The 16,027-nt window shown below is 42.8% G+C and overlaps 1 protein-coding gene across 1 annotated transcript; it reads right to left on the bottom strand.

Annotated features, from left to right (window-relative positions):
* Positions 1-1,316: 1,316 nt before the first annotated feature.
* LOC132591598 (E3 ubiquitin-protein ligase TRIM39) lies at positions 1,317-15,276 on the bottom strand. Its single transcript, XM_060270850.2, has 7 exons — positions 14,724-15,276; positions 12,961-13,056; positions 12,468-12,686; positions 10,779-10,801; positions 9,324-9,439; positions 8,210-8,329; positions 1,317-3,044 (listed from the first exon to the last, which is right to left on the bottom strand). The coding sequence occupies exons 1-7, from the start codon at positions 15,138-15,140 to the stop codon at positions 2,536-2,538; spliced, it is 1,500 nt and encodes a 499-aa protein (XP_060126833.1). The 5' UTR covers positions 15,141-15,276; the 3' UTR covers positions 1,317-2,535.
* Positions 15,277-16,027: the final 751 nt, after the last annotated feature.

Below are 16,027 nucleotides of genomic sequence, written 5' to 3'. Positions count from 1 at the left end.
AAAAAGTTTGCTGACCCCTGGTTTGTTTCTGTCATAATTGCATTCCTTCCTGTAATATTATTAAAGCTATGTGTACCCTTTGTTTGGGGGTTCCAGCTTTTCGGAGATATCCACTGTGGTCTCTAGATTTACTCTTCAGCAATAAATTTGAACTCTTTCCACGCGCTGAGTTTGTCTTCTTTTGGCTGAAGGGTCATCGTTCTTATCCCACCATCCTTTGTAGGGTAACACAAGTTCAAAAGAGGTTTTAGCAGTTCTCATTTTTATATGTAACCCGCCATGAGTCCCTTCAGGAAAAAGGCAGGATATATATAAATACTGTTGTGAGGGTGTTTTTTTGGGGGGGTTAGGCTGTATGGGGCCCGAGTCCCTTCCAATTCCTGGATCTAGCGAGGATTACATTGCTGGCATAGCCAGGCTAGCTTCCTGGTATGGTAGTGGCTTAAGTGCGAGTCGTTAAAATAACAAAGGAAGTGGCTTTGTGCCAGAGGACAAATAGTGCCCCCCCTCCTCACCTGGCTGGTAATTTAGAAGGACTAAAGACTAAAGACACTGTTGTATGAGTTGGAAGCTAGGAGAAGGCAAGCTGAAGCCTGTGAGGGAGAGACATGCTTGATTTCTGCTGGAATCCAAGGCTGTGGTTATGGGAGAAGCAAAACTTTATGGGGCGTTAATGCTGTGAGACCTGTAGAACTCGAAGTAGCAGGGTTGCCCAAAACAAGTTTTTGCGCAAAAACATAATCAGTCCACAGCCTCAGCCACCACTGCATCACCAAAAGTGGAGTGTTTTGTGCACAGGACAAGAAGTTTGAATGTAATAGTGTAGCCACAGTGCGGGAAGAAGGGTTTCTGTGGAATAAGTGTGCATGCTCCACCCCACTGCCAAGGGTGGATGGCGATGGAGGCAACCAGAAAAGCAGACTATTTAGAACTAGGAAGAATGAATGGGAAAACTGGGGTTTTCAGGAGTCTTCCCCCAAGTTAAACCAAAGGTAAAAAGTACCTGTGGGAATGGCCAACGCCGGACCAAACTAAAAATGGAACAACTAGATCCACACTTAAGAGTGTGGATCAGCCCCAATTTTTCATTTTCCCATGATCAGCCTGGCAGCAGATCATTTTATTTTCCCATTTCCTAACTGGCCAGTCGATCAACCAATCTCTGCCTTCCAGGAAGGGTTTTAAAAGCAGGCATAAGAAAATGATAGGCTTCTGCTCACCTCCATGCTATGAAAAGCTTCTCATGCCTGCAGATCAAACTGTAGTAGTTCATCGCGCATGAAAGCAGGCTAGATGAATATTAAATGCACCCAAACTTGAATGAAAACAGATTCATATTGTTTATTCTGAATAAAATCAGAGCGGCTTGAAAAAATGTTGCGCTTCAATAGTATCCATTTCCAAGTTCTTGAGGGAGTCCGTCCGTTCCACCACCAATTTCTACACACAGCCACAGTCCAGTTTTCTCACCCTTTCCTCCATCCACCCAGTTAGCAGGCCATGTGTAAGGGAATGAACCCTGGTAAAAAGTAGGGGAGGGGCGATATGGGGTCATCCCCACCCCAGAAAAGGGAGAAAGAGGGGAAGGTGTATTTCTCACACTGCCTGCTTGCTTGGTCCTCCCTCATTTTGTCTTGTCCTTTTTGTCTTGTCCTTGCCAGCCAGGCAGCCATCAGCAGCAGTCTCTGTGACATCATTTTTTTAAAAAGCAACTTTTTACAGGCACCTGCTGGTCTTCTTTCTGTGAGGCCCAGAGGCACCCTGCAGAATTAAATGGGAGGTGGGAATCAACTGTGGAGAGCTTTGTTCTGGCTGCATTGCGCTCACAGTGAAGCGTTGTTGTTTTTCAAAGGAAGGTGTTGTGGGTACTGACTCATGGCACCAGCCATCTGCAGCGAGGGGCAGGGGATGTGCCTAGCAGCCCAGGCCTAACGGTGCCACTCCTTTAATATAAAACCTCCAGACGGTGTTGTACTACAATTCCCATCAGCCTCTGCCAGCAGTCAGGGGTGATGGAAGTTGCAGTCTAGCAACATCTAAAGCAGGCATCACCAAACTGCAGCCCTCCAGATGTTTTGGCCTACAACTCCCATGATCCCTAGCTAACAGGACCAGTGGTTGGGAAAGATGGGAATTGTAGTCCAAAACATTTGGAGGGCCGAAGTTTGGGGATGCCTGATCTAAACGGCACCATGTTGGCTATCTCGACCTTATATGATGCGTGTATTCTTTTAACATCGGCTGTGTTTAAAAGAGTTGAAATCAGTACAACGTTTGTGTAATTTAAAACTGATATGCACAATACAATTTGCTAGGCGGTTTTTTGGGGGCACAAAATGTCGATTTTTTGCTGAAGGAAATTTGGGATTTGCTTCACACTAGGATCCTTGCCTTGCAAGTGGGACATGGCCTGTAAAGCCACTCTTCCTGTGCCGTAGAGAAGACAGCTACCCAAACCTAGACAAGCGATTTTTTGCATGTGTGTTACTCAGTCTCGCTGCAGTTAGCCCAATACACTGACATCAAAACTCGCTGCTAAATCCTCAGCTCGGTTCCAGGCCAGACCCAGAGCCAAGGGAAGATTCTCTCCTGACTGAACATCGCTGGTGAGAAAACGTAGATTAACACTGATGTATCGGCATCAAAAAATGCCACTCGTTCCTCTTCATAGTCCAGAAATACCCAGACTCTCCTGGGGCAGTTGCGCGATGGCAAGATAGTCGGTGGATAGGTAAGAGCTTCAAGGAGATCCCCACTTTGTTGTAGAGCCCATATCTGCTCCTCGGGGCTAGGGGTGATCTGTCCTTTCCTTTCAACAGATTCTTTTGCAAAGCCCACGGCCCAGTGCTTCCCACTGGCCACTTCGACTTCCCAATAATGCCTCCCCGACGTGAGTCCCTCGCAGCCCAGCACACAGGGGTAAGTATCAAATCTCTCGGGGTTGTCATCTACATCCTGCCATGCATCTCCGAGTCTCACACTCTTCTGATCCGCTGAGAGGACGAGGAAGGGGTTTGCAGTGTCTCGATCCAGAGTCACGTTCACTTGGGAGGGAGGGAGGAAAAAGAGTGTGTGTGTGTTACAGACAGAACTGGTTCCCTAATATAATGCATCTGTGTATGTTATTTTCTCTAATACAGTGGTACCTCTGGTTGCGGACACGATCTGTTCCTGTGCCATTCGCACCCCGAAAAGTCCGTAACCAGAGCGCGCTTCTGCACATGTGTGAAGCGCAATAGAGCGCTTCTGTGCATGCAGCGAAACCCGGAAGTAAACACTTCCGGGTTTGCCGTGTTCTTAACCCGAAAAAAATGCAACATGAAGCGTTCACTAGAAGAGGTATGACTGTACTGTATTTTTATGCACGCTTTCCCCCGATATACATATTTTTGTGACACATTATTTGTTGCTATGGAAAACTGCACTGGAACATTAAAAGAAGAATGAGTTTCAAAAGGTAGCTGTTTTGATTTGTCCGAAAAAAATTACACTTCACTTGGGAAGACAGGCGAACTAATACCAGTGTATTGGAAGAAGCAAAGATCACCAGTTTCAAAGCAATGATTCTTCAACTTCATTGGCATGGTCATGTTGTCTTCCAAAGCAACTACTCTATTCCGAACTTAAAAATGGAAAGCATAATGCTGGTGGTCAACAAAAGAGATTTAAAGACTATCTCAAGCAAAATCTTTAAAAATGTAGTATAAACACCGACAGCTGGGAAACACTGGCCTGAGAGCGCTCCAATTGGAGAACAGCCTTTACCAAAGGCGTCATGGGCTTTGAAGAAACTCGATCTCAGGACGCAAGGGAGAAACGTGCGAAGAGGAAGACATGCTTGGCAAATCCACACCGTGATCAACTCCTGTCCGGAAGCCAATATCCCCACTGAGGAAGGACATGTGGATCCAGAATTGGCCCCCACAGTCCCTTACGGACTCATTGTTAAAACCGTGTTCATGGAAGACAATCTTACTCAGCTACGAGTGATCGCCAAAGAAGAATTATTATTCCAGAGTCAGAGAGTGAAGAAGAGGAAGAAGATAAAGATTTAAGTAAAGAACCCGACCAAGACTAGATAAAATCTTATCTTCCTGATATTAGGAAGTAAAATGGCATCATTGAAGATACATACTTGGAATGTACATGGATTGAATAACAAAGTGAAAAGAAATAAAATTGATCATATTTTGAAGAAGAAAAATTTGGATATAATCTGTCTTCAGGAAACACATGTGGCGAAAAAACACAATTATATTCTTAGAAATAAAAGGTTGGGTAAAGAATTTATAAATTCAGTAGAAAATAAAAAGAGAGGAGTGGTTTTGTATATAAAAGACAAATTGGATCCAAATCTGATGTTTAAAGATGAAGAAGGAAGAGTGATAGCGGTCCAAATATCGACCCAAGGAGAAAAAATGCTGGTGGTGGGAATCTATGCACCGAATGAGAACAAAGCGGAATTTTACAAGAATTTGGAAGAAAGGTTAGCAGAGTATATGGACCAAAAGATAGTGCTTATGGGCGATTTCAATGGAGTGACAGTACCAGAATTGGATAGGACAAAGAAAAGGAAGAATGAAGGCAAGTTACCAAAATCCTTCTTTGAATTGGTAGAAAACCTGGGCCTAGTGGATATTTGGAGGTTAAAGCATCCTACGCTTAAACAGTTTACATTCTTTTCAGAACCAAATCAAAGTTCTGGAAGAATTGATCATATATGGATCTCCAAAGAACTAGTACCCAGGGTGAGTAAAATAGAGATAATACCACGAACATTATCAGATCACAATTCAATATTTATGGAAATGAAAAGCAAAGATCAGAATTCCTTTAGGTGGAGAATGAATGAGGAGCTTTTCGAAGATAAAGAGGTGGTAGTAAAAGCTAAGAATATCCTGAAAGATTATTTTCATTGGAATCTACATAAAGACACTGGACTTGATATGGTATGGGACGCAAGTAAAGCAGTAATGAGAGGCTTTCTAATACAGCAAAATAGTTTCCTGAAACGAAAGAAAGAAAAGAAGAAGGAGGAAATCCTGAAGTGTCTCATGGAAAATGAGAAAAACCTGATAGATAAACCAGAGAATCAACAAATCAAACATAACATAAAGATGTTACAGACACAATTCTCTATGTTGATCAGTCAGGAGATAGAATGGAAAATAAAGCAGATGAGACAAAAAAATTTTGAATCAGCGAACAAAACAGGAAAATTATTGGCATGGCAATTAAGGAAACGTCAAAATCAAAATATGATAGTGAAGATAAATATGGAAGGAAAAGTGACTGAGGAGCCAAAGGAAATAAAGAAAGCCTTTCAAAAGTTTTACAAAGAGTTGTATTGTAAAAAGAAAGAAGAGGAGAAGAAGATCAGTGATTATTTAAGCAAACATGGACTGAAACAAATCCCAGAAGAGGAAAGAAAGAAACTTAATAATAGGATAACAAGGCAAGAAGTACATCAGGCAATAACGAGAATGAAAGTAGGAAAAGCCCCAGGACCAGATGGATTATCAGCAAAATACTATAAAGTTTTAAACGGACAGCTGATACCGATTTTAGAAGAAGTGATGAATGATATTCTTGCAGGAGGAAAGATCCCAAATACATGGAAGGAAGCGTATATTACATTGATTCCAAAACCAGGAGCGGATGGCTTAGAAGTCAGAAATTATAGACCAATTTCTTTATTGAACAACGATTATAAGCTTTTTGCAGACATTATGTCCAAGAGATTGAAAGAAGTTTTGAATGAAATGATACATAAGGATCAAGCTGGTTTTCTTCCTGGTAGACAGTTAAAGGACAACGTCAGACATATAATAGATGTAATAGAATATCTGGAAACCAAGATAGATAAGCCAGCAGTATTAATGTTTGTGGATGCAGAGAAAGCATTTGACAATATATCTTGGCAGTTTATGAAGAAAAATCTGGAATCGATGGTTGGCAAAGATTCTTTTTTGAATGGGATTGAGGCAATATATTCAGAACAAAAAGCAAGATTGATAATTAATAACACATTAACGGAATATTTTGACATCACAAAAGGAACTAGACAGGGGTGTCCCTTATCCCCTTTATTATTCATCATGGTCCTGGAAGTACTATTGAATAGATTAAGAGATCTTTCAACTATTAGAGGAATTAAAGTAGGTGCAAAGCAATTTAAAGTGAAAGCCTTCGCGGATGATTTGGTCTTAACTCTAGAAAATCCTAATGAAAGTGTTGCAGCGGCTATAGAAGAAATTGAGAAATTTGGACAATTAGCAGGATTTAAATTAAATAGACAGAAAACAAAGGTGATGGCAATGAATATGACGAAAGAGGAAAAGCAAGAGCTACATCTAAAATATGGTTTTGATGTGGCAAAAAAAGTAAAATACCTTGGAATATGGATGACAGCAAAGAACATTAACTTATATAGTGACAATTATGAACCAGTATGGAGAGAAATAAAGAAAGACCTGGAAAGGTGGACTAATATGAACATGTCATTCTTAGGAAGAATAGCAGCAATTAAGATGAATATCCTACCTAAAATGTTATTCTTATTTCAAACTATACCTGTGGTGAAGGGTACAAGACAATTTCAAGAATGGCAAAAGATTTTGTCAAGATTTCTCTGGCAGGGGAAAAAACCTAGAATAAAACATAAAATCTTGGTAGACAGAAAAGAAAGAGGTGGTTTCTCCCTGCCAGATTTAAGACTTTATTATGAAGCGTCTTGTATGTGTTGGATTAAAGAGTGGATAACGTTGAAGAATACTGACCTGCTAGATTTGGAAGGTTTTAACAATAGATTTGGGTGGCATGCATATTTATGTTATGACAAAAAGAAGTCTCATACTGGGTTTACCAATCATGTGATAAGAAGATCTCTGTACGAGGTGTGGGAAAGAAATAAAATGCTGTTAGAGACCAAAAAACCATGGTGGGTTTCACCAGCAGAGGTATTAACAGTGAAGAAAGTAAATATGGAGGGGAGGTGGGCCACTTATGAGGAAATTTTGATAAGAACTGATAAAGGATGGAGACTTAAACCCTATGAAGAAATTAAAGGAGTTTTAACAGGATGGATACAATACCATCAAATAAATGATGTTCTTAGGGAAGACAGGAAAATAGGTTTTGAGGACAAAAGGTCCAAATTCCAAATAGAAGTGCTAGAAGGCAAAACAAAGCTTCTGTCAAAAATGTACAATTTGTTATTAGAATGGTATACGAAGGATGAGTTGACAAAAGAAGTGATGATCAAGTGGGCAAAAGATTTTGGGCACAATATTGATTATGACGCGTGGTTGAAATTATGGACTCAAACGTTGAGATTTACAGCATGTACTGCTTTGAAAGAAAATGTGTATAAGATGATGTATAGATGGTATTTAACACCAGTTAAATTAGCCAAAATGTATAGAATGAGTGACAAAACTTGCTGGAAATGTAAAGAGAGAGATGGTGAATTTTATCATATGTGGTGGACATGCGATAAGGTAAAAAGATTTTGGGAGATGTTATATAATGAGCTGAAAAAGATGTTTAGATATACTTTCCCAAAAAAACCTGAAGCATTTTTACTAGGAATAATGGGAGGAGAGATTAGAAAAGAAGATCAAGTATTGTTTATGTATGCGACAACCGCGGCTAGGACTTTGTTAGCCCAAAAATGGAAATTACAAGAAATTCCAACGATTGAGGAGTGGCAGATTAAAATGATGGACTATGCTGAACTCGCAAGGATGACTTGCAAGATCCGCGACCAGGGGGAGACAAGGTTTCAAAAAGACTGGAGTAAATATGTGGATTATATGGAGAAAAATTGTAGATCTTTAAAAACACTTGCAGGATTGAAATAAATCCTACGAATTGACCAAACAGTTAAAAAGGAACTGCAAAAATGTAGTAAACAAGAAACCCGCATGAAGGGAGGGGGGGAAGTCGTAGCTCGGCAGAGCAAAATGTTAGATGAAAATTTATAATGTTGTGTATAAAAGAATGTTTTTTTTTTATTATTTTAATTGGATAAATTGGAAATTGAATAAAAATTTATTTAAAAAAAAAAAAAGAAGAATTATTATTCCAGAAAGTCCTAATTAAGTAGATTTGCCTTTCCCTGGGAACTGAATTAAAAATCTCCCCTGTCCCTACGGCTGCAACATACTCAGAAATTGTGTAACCGTTACTGAGCCCCAAAACTACTGACCTCTTGTGCCTCTTTTCTTCACTTCGGCATAAGGCAACTCAAATAATCTTGTCCTGCCTTTCCGGACTCCTAGTTCCTCTTTTGACAAATATATGCTCTCCAGTTCAACTGACACAGCAGCTAGAGTAAGAGAGGAGAAAAATGGAGATTAGATTCCACAAAGCTGGTGCGCTTGGGCCAGTGGTTTTCAGAATTATACATTCAAGGAACTCTTCCCCCTTCAAATTATATAATGAGGAGCTCTGGTGTGACTGCCAAAGAGAAACATGATCTAGGGCAGGGGTGGGCAGCAGGTAGACAGGGCACTGGTAGAGCTCAGGGTATTTTGAAGTGGATCAGCAAGAGTTGTTTATTGACTCTAGGTTGTCCATATTTTGCAAGACGGATTCAAGAGCATATGGGAAAATTTAGCTTTACAAAATTATTTTTTTATTATTATTTATTAAATTTGCATGCTGCCCTATATCCTGTAGACCTCAGGGCTGTTCACATTAAATTACAACATGAAAAACACAAAATACATAAAGTGGATCTGTTGCCCTGGTGCTCCAAATTCACTTTTTTAAAAAAGACTTTTTGCAGTTAGGAAAGTAATGGGGAAACGCATCGAGAAGTATGGGATGGACAAATACCGGTACCCTGGCAGGGCAGGCTGGTTCTGTCAGCGTGCCCACCTCTCCATTCCCCTGACTTATCACTGCGCTGTCCAGGTATAAAGCAGCAATAGTGCTGGTCAAAAGGGTGGTACTACGGCATTGCTCCACCATGTGGGCCACTCCTGATCACCAGCTGGGGACCCGATGTCAGTGGCGAACTTTGGGCTTTCAAATTTCAGCGCGCCCTGTGCATCACCAAAATACCCTCCCTGCCTGCTTCCTTGTTGTAGCGCCTCCTGCAGCATCCTCTTGGCTCGGCACCCAGTGCAGGTGAACTGATCACGGTCCCCTAAATCGCCCTTTGCAATAAGCCAGGAGTACAACTTATCTTGTCGTTAAGTTGCTTTGAGACTATATATATATATATACACATATATACCAACGAATGTTAAAAATTACTATTTTACTGTTTCTAATGATAATAATTCCTCCCTTCCCTCCCACCCCCACCTTGGCACCTTTGAATTTCTTTAAGATCTCTTCCAGGTGCATCCTTTTCTCGGAAAACACATTCAGCCTCTTTTCCAGATCTTGAGAGCAGCCCACTGGTTTCTGGGTCTTCTGATCATCGCATCTGGAAGGGGAAAAGGCTCTCCTTAACCAAGGGCTTGGGAATTCTCTAACCCATGTTCCTTGCCTCTGCCTCCAGCTTGGGAGTTAGTGATTCCCAGAATAATAATAATAATAATAATATAATAATAATAATAATAATAATAATAATAAATTTTTATTTATACCCCTTCCTCCCCAGTCAAAATCTGGCTCAGGGCAGCTAACACCAATAAAATTACAATAAGACACAAAAGAAAAGAAAACAATAAATTAATATACAGATTAAAATACAATATTAAAATTTAAAATGCAGCCTCATTTTAAGTAGTCCATAAATCAAAACCATGAGGGAGGAAAACACAGGGGTCAGACTGAATCCAACTCAAAGGCCAGGCGGAACAGCTCTGTCTTGCAGGCCCTGCGGAAAGATGACAAATCCCGTAGGGCCCTGGTCTCCTGTGAAAGAGCGTTCCACCAAGTTGGGGCCAATACTGAAAAGGCCCTGGCCCTAGTTGAGGCCCATCTAGCCACCTTATTGCTCGGGATCTCCAGAATATTGTTGTTTGTGGACCTTGAGGTCCTCTGCAGGGCATACCAAGAGGGGCATACCAGCATATCCGCCCCACCCCCAAACCAGTGATTGTGTGTAAAGTGGATCAAGGCCTCGCATAGTGGTTTGACAGGTAGTGTGTTCATAATGAAAGTTGTGATAAGCCACCTAGAGAATATTGTGGATGGGCATAAATGTAAATAAGCAAGTGGAGATTTATAAAGCCAGCATGGTGGATGAAGGGGAGAGCAGAGAAAGGGAGTGAAGGAAATTCTCTCTTTGGCTCACCCCTCCCATGGTGATGTCTCCCCATGCCCAGTATCTCCTCAGCTGAGTTTCCCCAGCCACTCTGGGCAGCTCCCAACAGATTAAAAACAGAATAAAACATCAAATATTAAAAACTTCCCTAAACAGGGCTACCTTCAGATGTCTTCTAAAAGTCAGATAGTTGTTTATTTCCTTGACAATCTGATGGGAGGGCGTTCCAAAGGGCAGGTGCCACCACCAAGAAGGCCCTCTGCCTGGTTCCCTGTAACTTTGCTTCTCGCAGGGAGGGAACCGCCAGAAGGCCCTTGGCGCTGGACCTCAGTGTCCGGGCTGAGCAATGGGGGTGGAGATGCTCCTTCTGGTAAGGTATCTCTTTGCTCCCCTCCTCCCTCCATCCTATCTACTGTGTCATGTCCCACCAACCGGAGAAAAGGTACATCCTTGGAGAAGGAAGCAGAGTCAATGTGACCCTTGCACCTTGCACAGATCCTGCAACCTTCATGCCTGTCTTTAATACTGGTCTGAATGCATGAGAGAACCGTACCTGCTCAAGGTGTTTTTGAGATCCTAGAGATGGGAGAGAGAACAGAAAGTTAGATCAGGCTAATCAGACATACATAGCCCATTGTTCCACATTGTTCAAGTTCCATATTCCTGCATTGCAGGGGGTTGGAAAATATGACCCTCTTGGTCCCTTCCAGCTCCACAATTCTCTGATTTTAAGAATTTCTACTCTTAACTTCTCTCATTGCAAGGTCTCTCCGGATACTTTGCCTGAAGCAGAGGGACAATGCTTGCATCTTTTCTCTGCTTAAGCGTCTTAATATTTATTCCCAGGTGAAAACACACTTTAAATACTTGTAACGTCATCTGTTTGCAGTCGTTACTTCTGCCCTGCCAGTCCTTTTTCTCCCATCTTCCTTTTGTTATTTCCCCCCCAAAGGCTTTTTTATTTTGAAAAGTAAATAAATAAAAAGGTTTTCATCTGTTCAAACAACAAAGAGATAAAAGAAATAACAATGAGTACTAACCATCTCTCTCTCTCTCTCTTTGGCACGTTCATCAGCTGGCCAAACTCTGACATCACTCTGATGCAAGGTGATTGACAAGTTGGAAACCCCACCCACTTTTCATGCAGCCTCCAGGAGTATGGGGAAAATAATGACCCGGCCCACTGGACAGATCCCCTACTCCTGCTTTAGAGAGTCTATGGTGTTTTTGTAATATTTGCTTTTCTTAAGCAAGACGAATGCCTCGTGCAACGAAAAACTCACTAGATGAAAGCGTCTAGTGATTCTTTGCTGCCTCGCAAGACGATTTTTGGGGCCTTTTTTATTATTGCTGTCTGCCCTTTGTTTCCGCAAGACGAAAATTTTCGTAAGACGGCACGACCCACGGAACAAATTATTTTCTTCTTGCGAGGTACCACTGTATACAGGAAGAGCCTGAAGGTGCTGTTGCTAAACATCAAATCTGCAGAGAGATCCTGCAACCGCAACATGCTTTCAGTCCCTCAATTGAAGTCACATGCTCACTGTTAGAATCATAAAATCGTAGTCACCTAGTCCAACTCCCTGCAGTGCAGAAAATCTCAACACTTGGTTTCCCATCCGATTTGAAACCATAGCGAACCCTTCTTAGCTTTGTGCTAGCAGTTTTGTTGCTACACCGCTGATTTGCCAATGTTGTGTGACTAGCCCTTGAATTGGCTCCCTCCAGGAAATTCAAGCGAGAACACTAAGCCACATGTGAAGACCAAAAAAAGCCCAGTTCACTGCTCCATTCTAGATCATCAGACCTTTTCCAGCCCCGTACATGGTAGTGAGTTAGGTCCTGAATACAAGCAGGAGCTGTCCTCCAAATAAACATGTGGGAGGACAATTCCCCCCATGCTAGATCTAGATTTACCCCATGCCTGTCTAAATTTAGTAGCCCTGAGGCCCCAGAGCAGGGGTAGGCAACCTAAGGCCCGGGTGCCGGATGTGGCCCAATCGCCTTCTCAATCCGGCCTGCAGATGGTATGGGAATCAGCGTGTTTTTACATGAGTAGAATGTGGCCTTTTATTTAAAATGCATCTCTGGGTTATTTGTGGAGCATAGGCATTCATTCATTCCCCCCCCCCCAAAAAAATATAGTCCGGCCCACCACATGGTCTGAGGGACGGTGGACCAGCCCATGGCTGAAAAAGGTTGCTGACCCCTGTCCCAGAGGAAGGATCCCTGCTCTCCTTACCTTGAGGAATTCACTCACAGGTTGCTTACATCTCTCTTCCACATCACGGACAAGGTCATGAAGGTTGGAAATCTCTGATGTGGCGGTCTTCTCCTCCATTATCACTTCCTTCTGCAGCTGTTCTAGCCTGGCCAGCAGGAATTCTTCTTGATCCTCTAGAAACTGATGGAGCTGCTCAAATTCAGACACAATCTTCTTCCCTTCGGAGTCTAACCTTTCCTGCAAAGAGCAGGTCAAAAGGAAGGCAGGGAAGGTCAACAGAAAATGTTACGGTATAGAGTTGTGGCATTATCACCTGAACCACCGACTTTCCCCATCACTCAGCATTCACAGAGGAAAAGCACTACTTGCTGATATTTTTCTTGTTATGCACCTATTAAAGACACAGAAGCCGGGGGGGGGATGGGCAACTTGGACTGCTTTCATCCACCTGGCAGCCCTCCACATGTTTTAAACTCCAATCAGGTGTTAAGTCTGAGAACTGCTGACTTACCAGACGTTTCAAGCTTCTTCTCGCTTCAGCTAATTTCAGGGCCTGGAGTTCCTCTGTCTTTTGCTTCCAGATCTTCAGTTGCATCTGAAAGTGTTCCTTTTCAACAGAGAAATTATAAGCAGGCTTTTGGGGCATGGAGGTGGGAGTGGGGAACCTAGTAGCCTATAGTAACATAGGAAGGGGGAAGTGCTTTTTGTTTTTATTATGTATTTTGTGTTTTTATGTTGTGAACCGCCCTGAGATCTATGGATAAAGGGTGCTATACAAATTTAGTAGTAGTAGTAGTAGTAGTAATTTATTATTTATACCCTGCCCATAATAATAATAATATATTATTTATACCCCGCCCCAGCCACTCTGGGCGGCTTCCAACAAAACATTAAAATACAGAAATCCAACAAACATTAAAAGCGTCCCTAAACAGGGCTGCCTTCAGATGTCCTCTAAAAGTCTGGTAGTTGTTGTTCTCTTTGACATCTGGTGGGAGGGTGGGTGCCACTACGAAGAAGGCCCTCTGCCTGGTTCCCTGTAACTTGGCTTCTCACAGCGAGGGAACCGCCAGAAGGCCCTTGGCACTGGACCTCATGAACAATGGGGTTGGAGACGCTCCTTCAGGTATACAACAACAACAACAACAACAACAACGGGGAGGTAACTTATGAGTCTGAGCAACCTGTGTGGGGCTTAGTAAGTCACATAATTCTCACTTGAAATAATCAGCAAAAGGGATAACGTGCTTCCTGCCAGTTCTACATATGGCAAGAGTCAACACACTTGAATAACTTGACCACATTCATGGCATGTATTTAAATTGCTATTATCACTTTAAACAGTCAAGGCTTCCCTGAAAGAATTATGGGAACTGTAGTTTGTTAAGGGCACTGAGAGCTCCCCTCGCAGAACTACACTTCCCAGAGCAGCTGAAGAATCAGCCCCCCTTCACAGAGTGCTCTGGGGATTGTAGCTCTGTGAGGGAAATGGGGGGGGGGTCTCCTAACACTTCTCAGCACCCTCAACAAACTACGTCTCCTAGAATTCTTCGGGGGAAGGTGTGACTGCTTAAAGCGGCGCCATAGCACTTTAAATGTGTGGTATGAATGTGACCATAGTCATGTTCATTAATTTCAAGGGGTCTACGCTGAGTAAATCACATGTAAGAAGCTACCTTATACCAAGCCCATCTAGCTGTGTATTGTTCACACGAGCGTTCACACGTATTGTTCACACGATCGTTCCTCAACCTTAGGCCCTTCATATGTTGTTGGACTATAACTCCCATCATCCCTAGCTAGCAGGACCAGTGGTCAGGGATGATGGGAGTTTTAGTCCAACAACAAGGTAGAGAAAGGCTGGTTTACACCGACCAACCCATAGCAGCTCCCCAAAGGCAGGAAACATTCCCTGTCTCCCCTGGAGATACTAGGGATTGAACCATGGATGTTCTGCAAGCGGTCCAGATACTCCACCCTGCCTGAGCTACGCCCCTTTCCCCAAAACCAGGGGTCAGCAACCTTTTTCAGCTGTGGGCCACTCCACCATCCCTCAGACCATGTGGTGGGCTGGACTATTTTTTTTTGGGGTGGTGGTGGTGAACGAATTCCTATGACCCACAAATAACCCAGAGATGCATTTTAAATAAAAGCACACATTCTACTCATGTAAAAGCAAGCTGATTCCTGGAGCGTCCGCAGGCCGGATTGAGAAGGCGATTGGGCTGCATCCGGCCCACGGGCCTTAGCTTGCCTACCCCTGCCCTAAACTACCTTGTAATCCTGAGCAGCTTCTTCTATCGGAACGACAGTGTGATTTTGATGCTCGTTGGAAATAGTGCACACCAAGCAGATGGGCATCTTGTCGTCTTTGCAGAAGACCTTGAGGTGTTCCAAGTGCTTCTCACAGACTCTCCCCTCTTCCAGTGCTTTGGCAGCTTCCAGATTCAAGCATTTGACTATCTCCACGATTCTCGCCAGATGCTGGTTCTCTCTGAAGCTCTTTTGGTGGCTGCTTTCCCCACACCGGGGGCAGGACACGCCAGTCTCCTGCCCCCACCAGCACTGAGTGATGCAGGCCTGGCAGAAGTTGTGCCCACAATGTACAGACACCGGCTCTTTGAAATACTCCAGGCAGATGGAGCAGGAAGCTTCCTTGCTCAGGTTTCCTAAGAGAGCGTTTGCGTCCATGATTCCCTAGTCAGAAGTGAAGTTTCACTTTCCTCTGCTCGCTTGGGCGAGTCATTAACTGGCTCCAGCTCCCGGATTGGCTGAGATGACATCAGGCTGCCTTGGAGACAGTAAATTCCTGTGAACTGTAATAAGGAAGTCGGATTGACGTTGAGTCCAAGTATTATTTTGCCAAAACAAATTAAGGCTTAATACTGAAGGCAGGCCCCAAACAGCAGTGGAGTCTGCTTTTAATGTTTCAGTAAGGAGCTTCCAGAGCTTTCTGATCAACATTTTTGGTGTGCGCTTGTGTCTGTAAGCTATTTTTATTTATTTCAATTAAAGCTTGAAAACACACACAAAGAAAACACAGTATACAGAAATAAACATAAAATACCAAGCATTTTTAACCTAAAAAGCAGAAGAAAAGAGATAAAGGAAATGAAAAAACCTCCACCCAGAGAGGAGTGCTGGGCTGCAACGCACTAAGGTTGCCCCCCTCAAAAAATTGCAGCCAGGGCTATGGACCCCCTGGCATCCCCCATATCACAAAAAATTGTGTTTTAGATATTGCAAAAGAAGCTGGACAGCTTCGATAGCCATTGTGGAATGACACTTCCATCCGACTACTGTACACCCAATGACCCACAACTGGGATTGCTTCAGTAATATTTCCCTTTTGGGTGATGCCTCTGTACCTGTTGTGCTATTGTTTGCTTGCTTGCTTGCTTGTTGGTGTTGGTGTGCATGCATTTTAAAATTAGTTTTTATTGAAGTTATTTTTTTGTGATACAAACCAAACAAATAACCTACGTATGGCGTCCCTGCTTTCAAATCATAGTCTTTTGAGCACTGTTTGTTTGCATTCAGTATGAGACACTATTTTCCTAGGGTTGGGGGGGGATAAT

Source organism: Zootoca vivipara, chromosome 2, assembly GCF_965207765.1.
Source record: "Zootoca vivipara chromosome 2, rZooViv2.hap1.1, whole genome shotgun sequence".
In the NCBI taxonomy this organism is placed as follows: Eukaryota; Metazoa; Chordata; class Lepidosauria; order Squamata; family Lacertidae; genus Zootoca; species Zootoca vivipara.
Note: the sequence above shows the minus strand (reverse complement) of the source record. Positions and strands in the feature narration are given on the sequence as shown.

What these genes read in the sequence shown, in the direction of transcription:
- LOC132591598 (XM_060270850.2), bottom strand. Translation starts at nt 15,140, where the DNA reads ATGGACGCAAACGCTCTCTTAGGAAACCTGAGCAAGGAAGCTTCCTGC. An exon ending in AAGCTGCTCAGGATTACAAG is followed by an intron (nt 13,057 to 14,723) that starts GTAGTTTAGGGC and finishes TCTGTTGAAAAG; the next exon opens with GAACACTTTCAGATGCAACT. An exon ending in GAAGAAAAGAGGCACAAGAG is followed by an intron (nt 3,045 to 8,209) that starts GTCAGTAGTTTT and finishes CTCCCTCCCAAG; the next exon opens with TGAACGTGACTCTGGATCGA.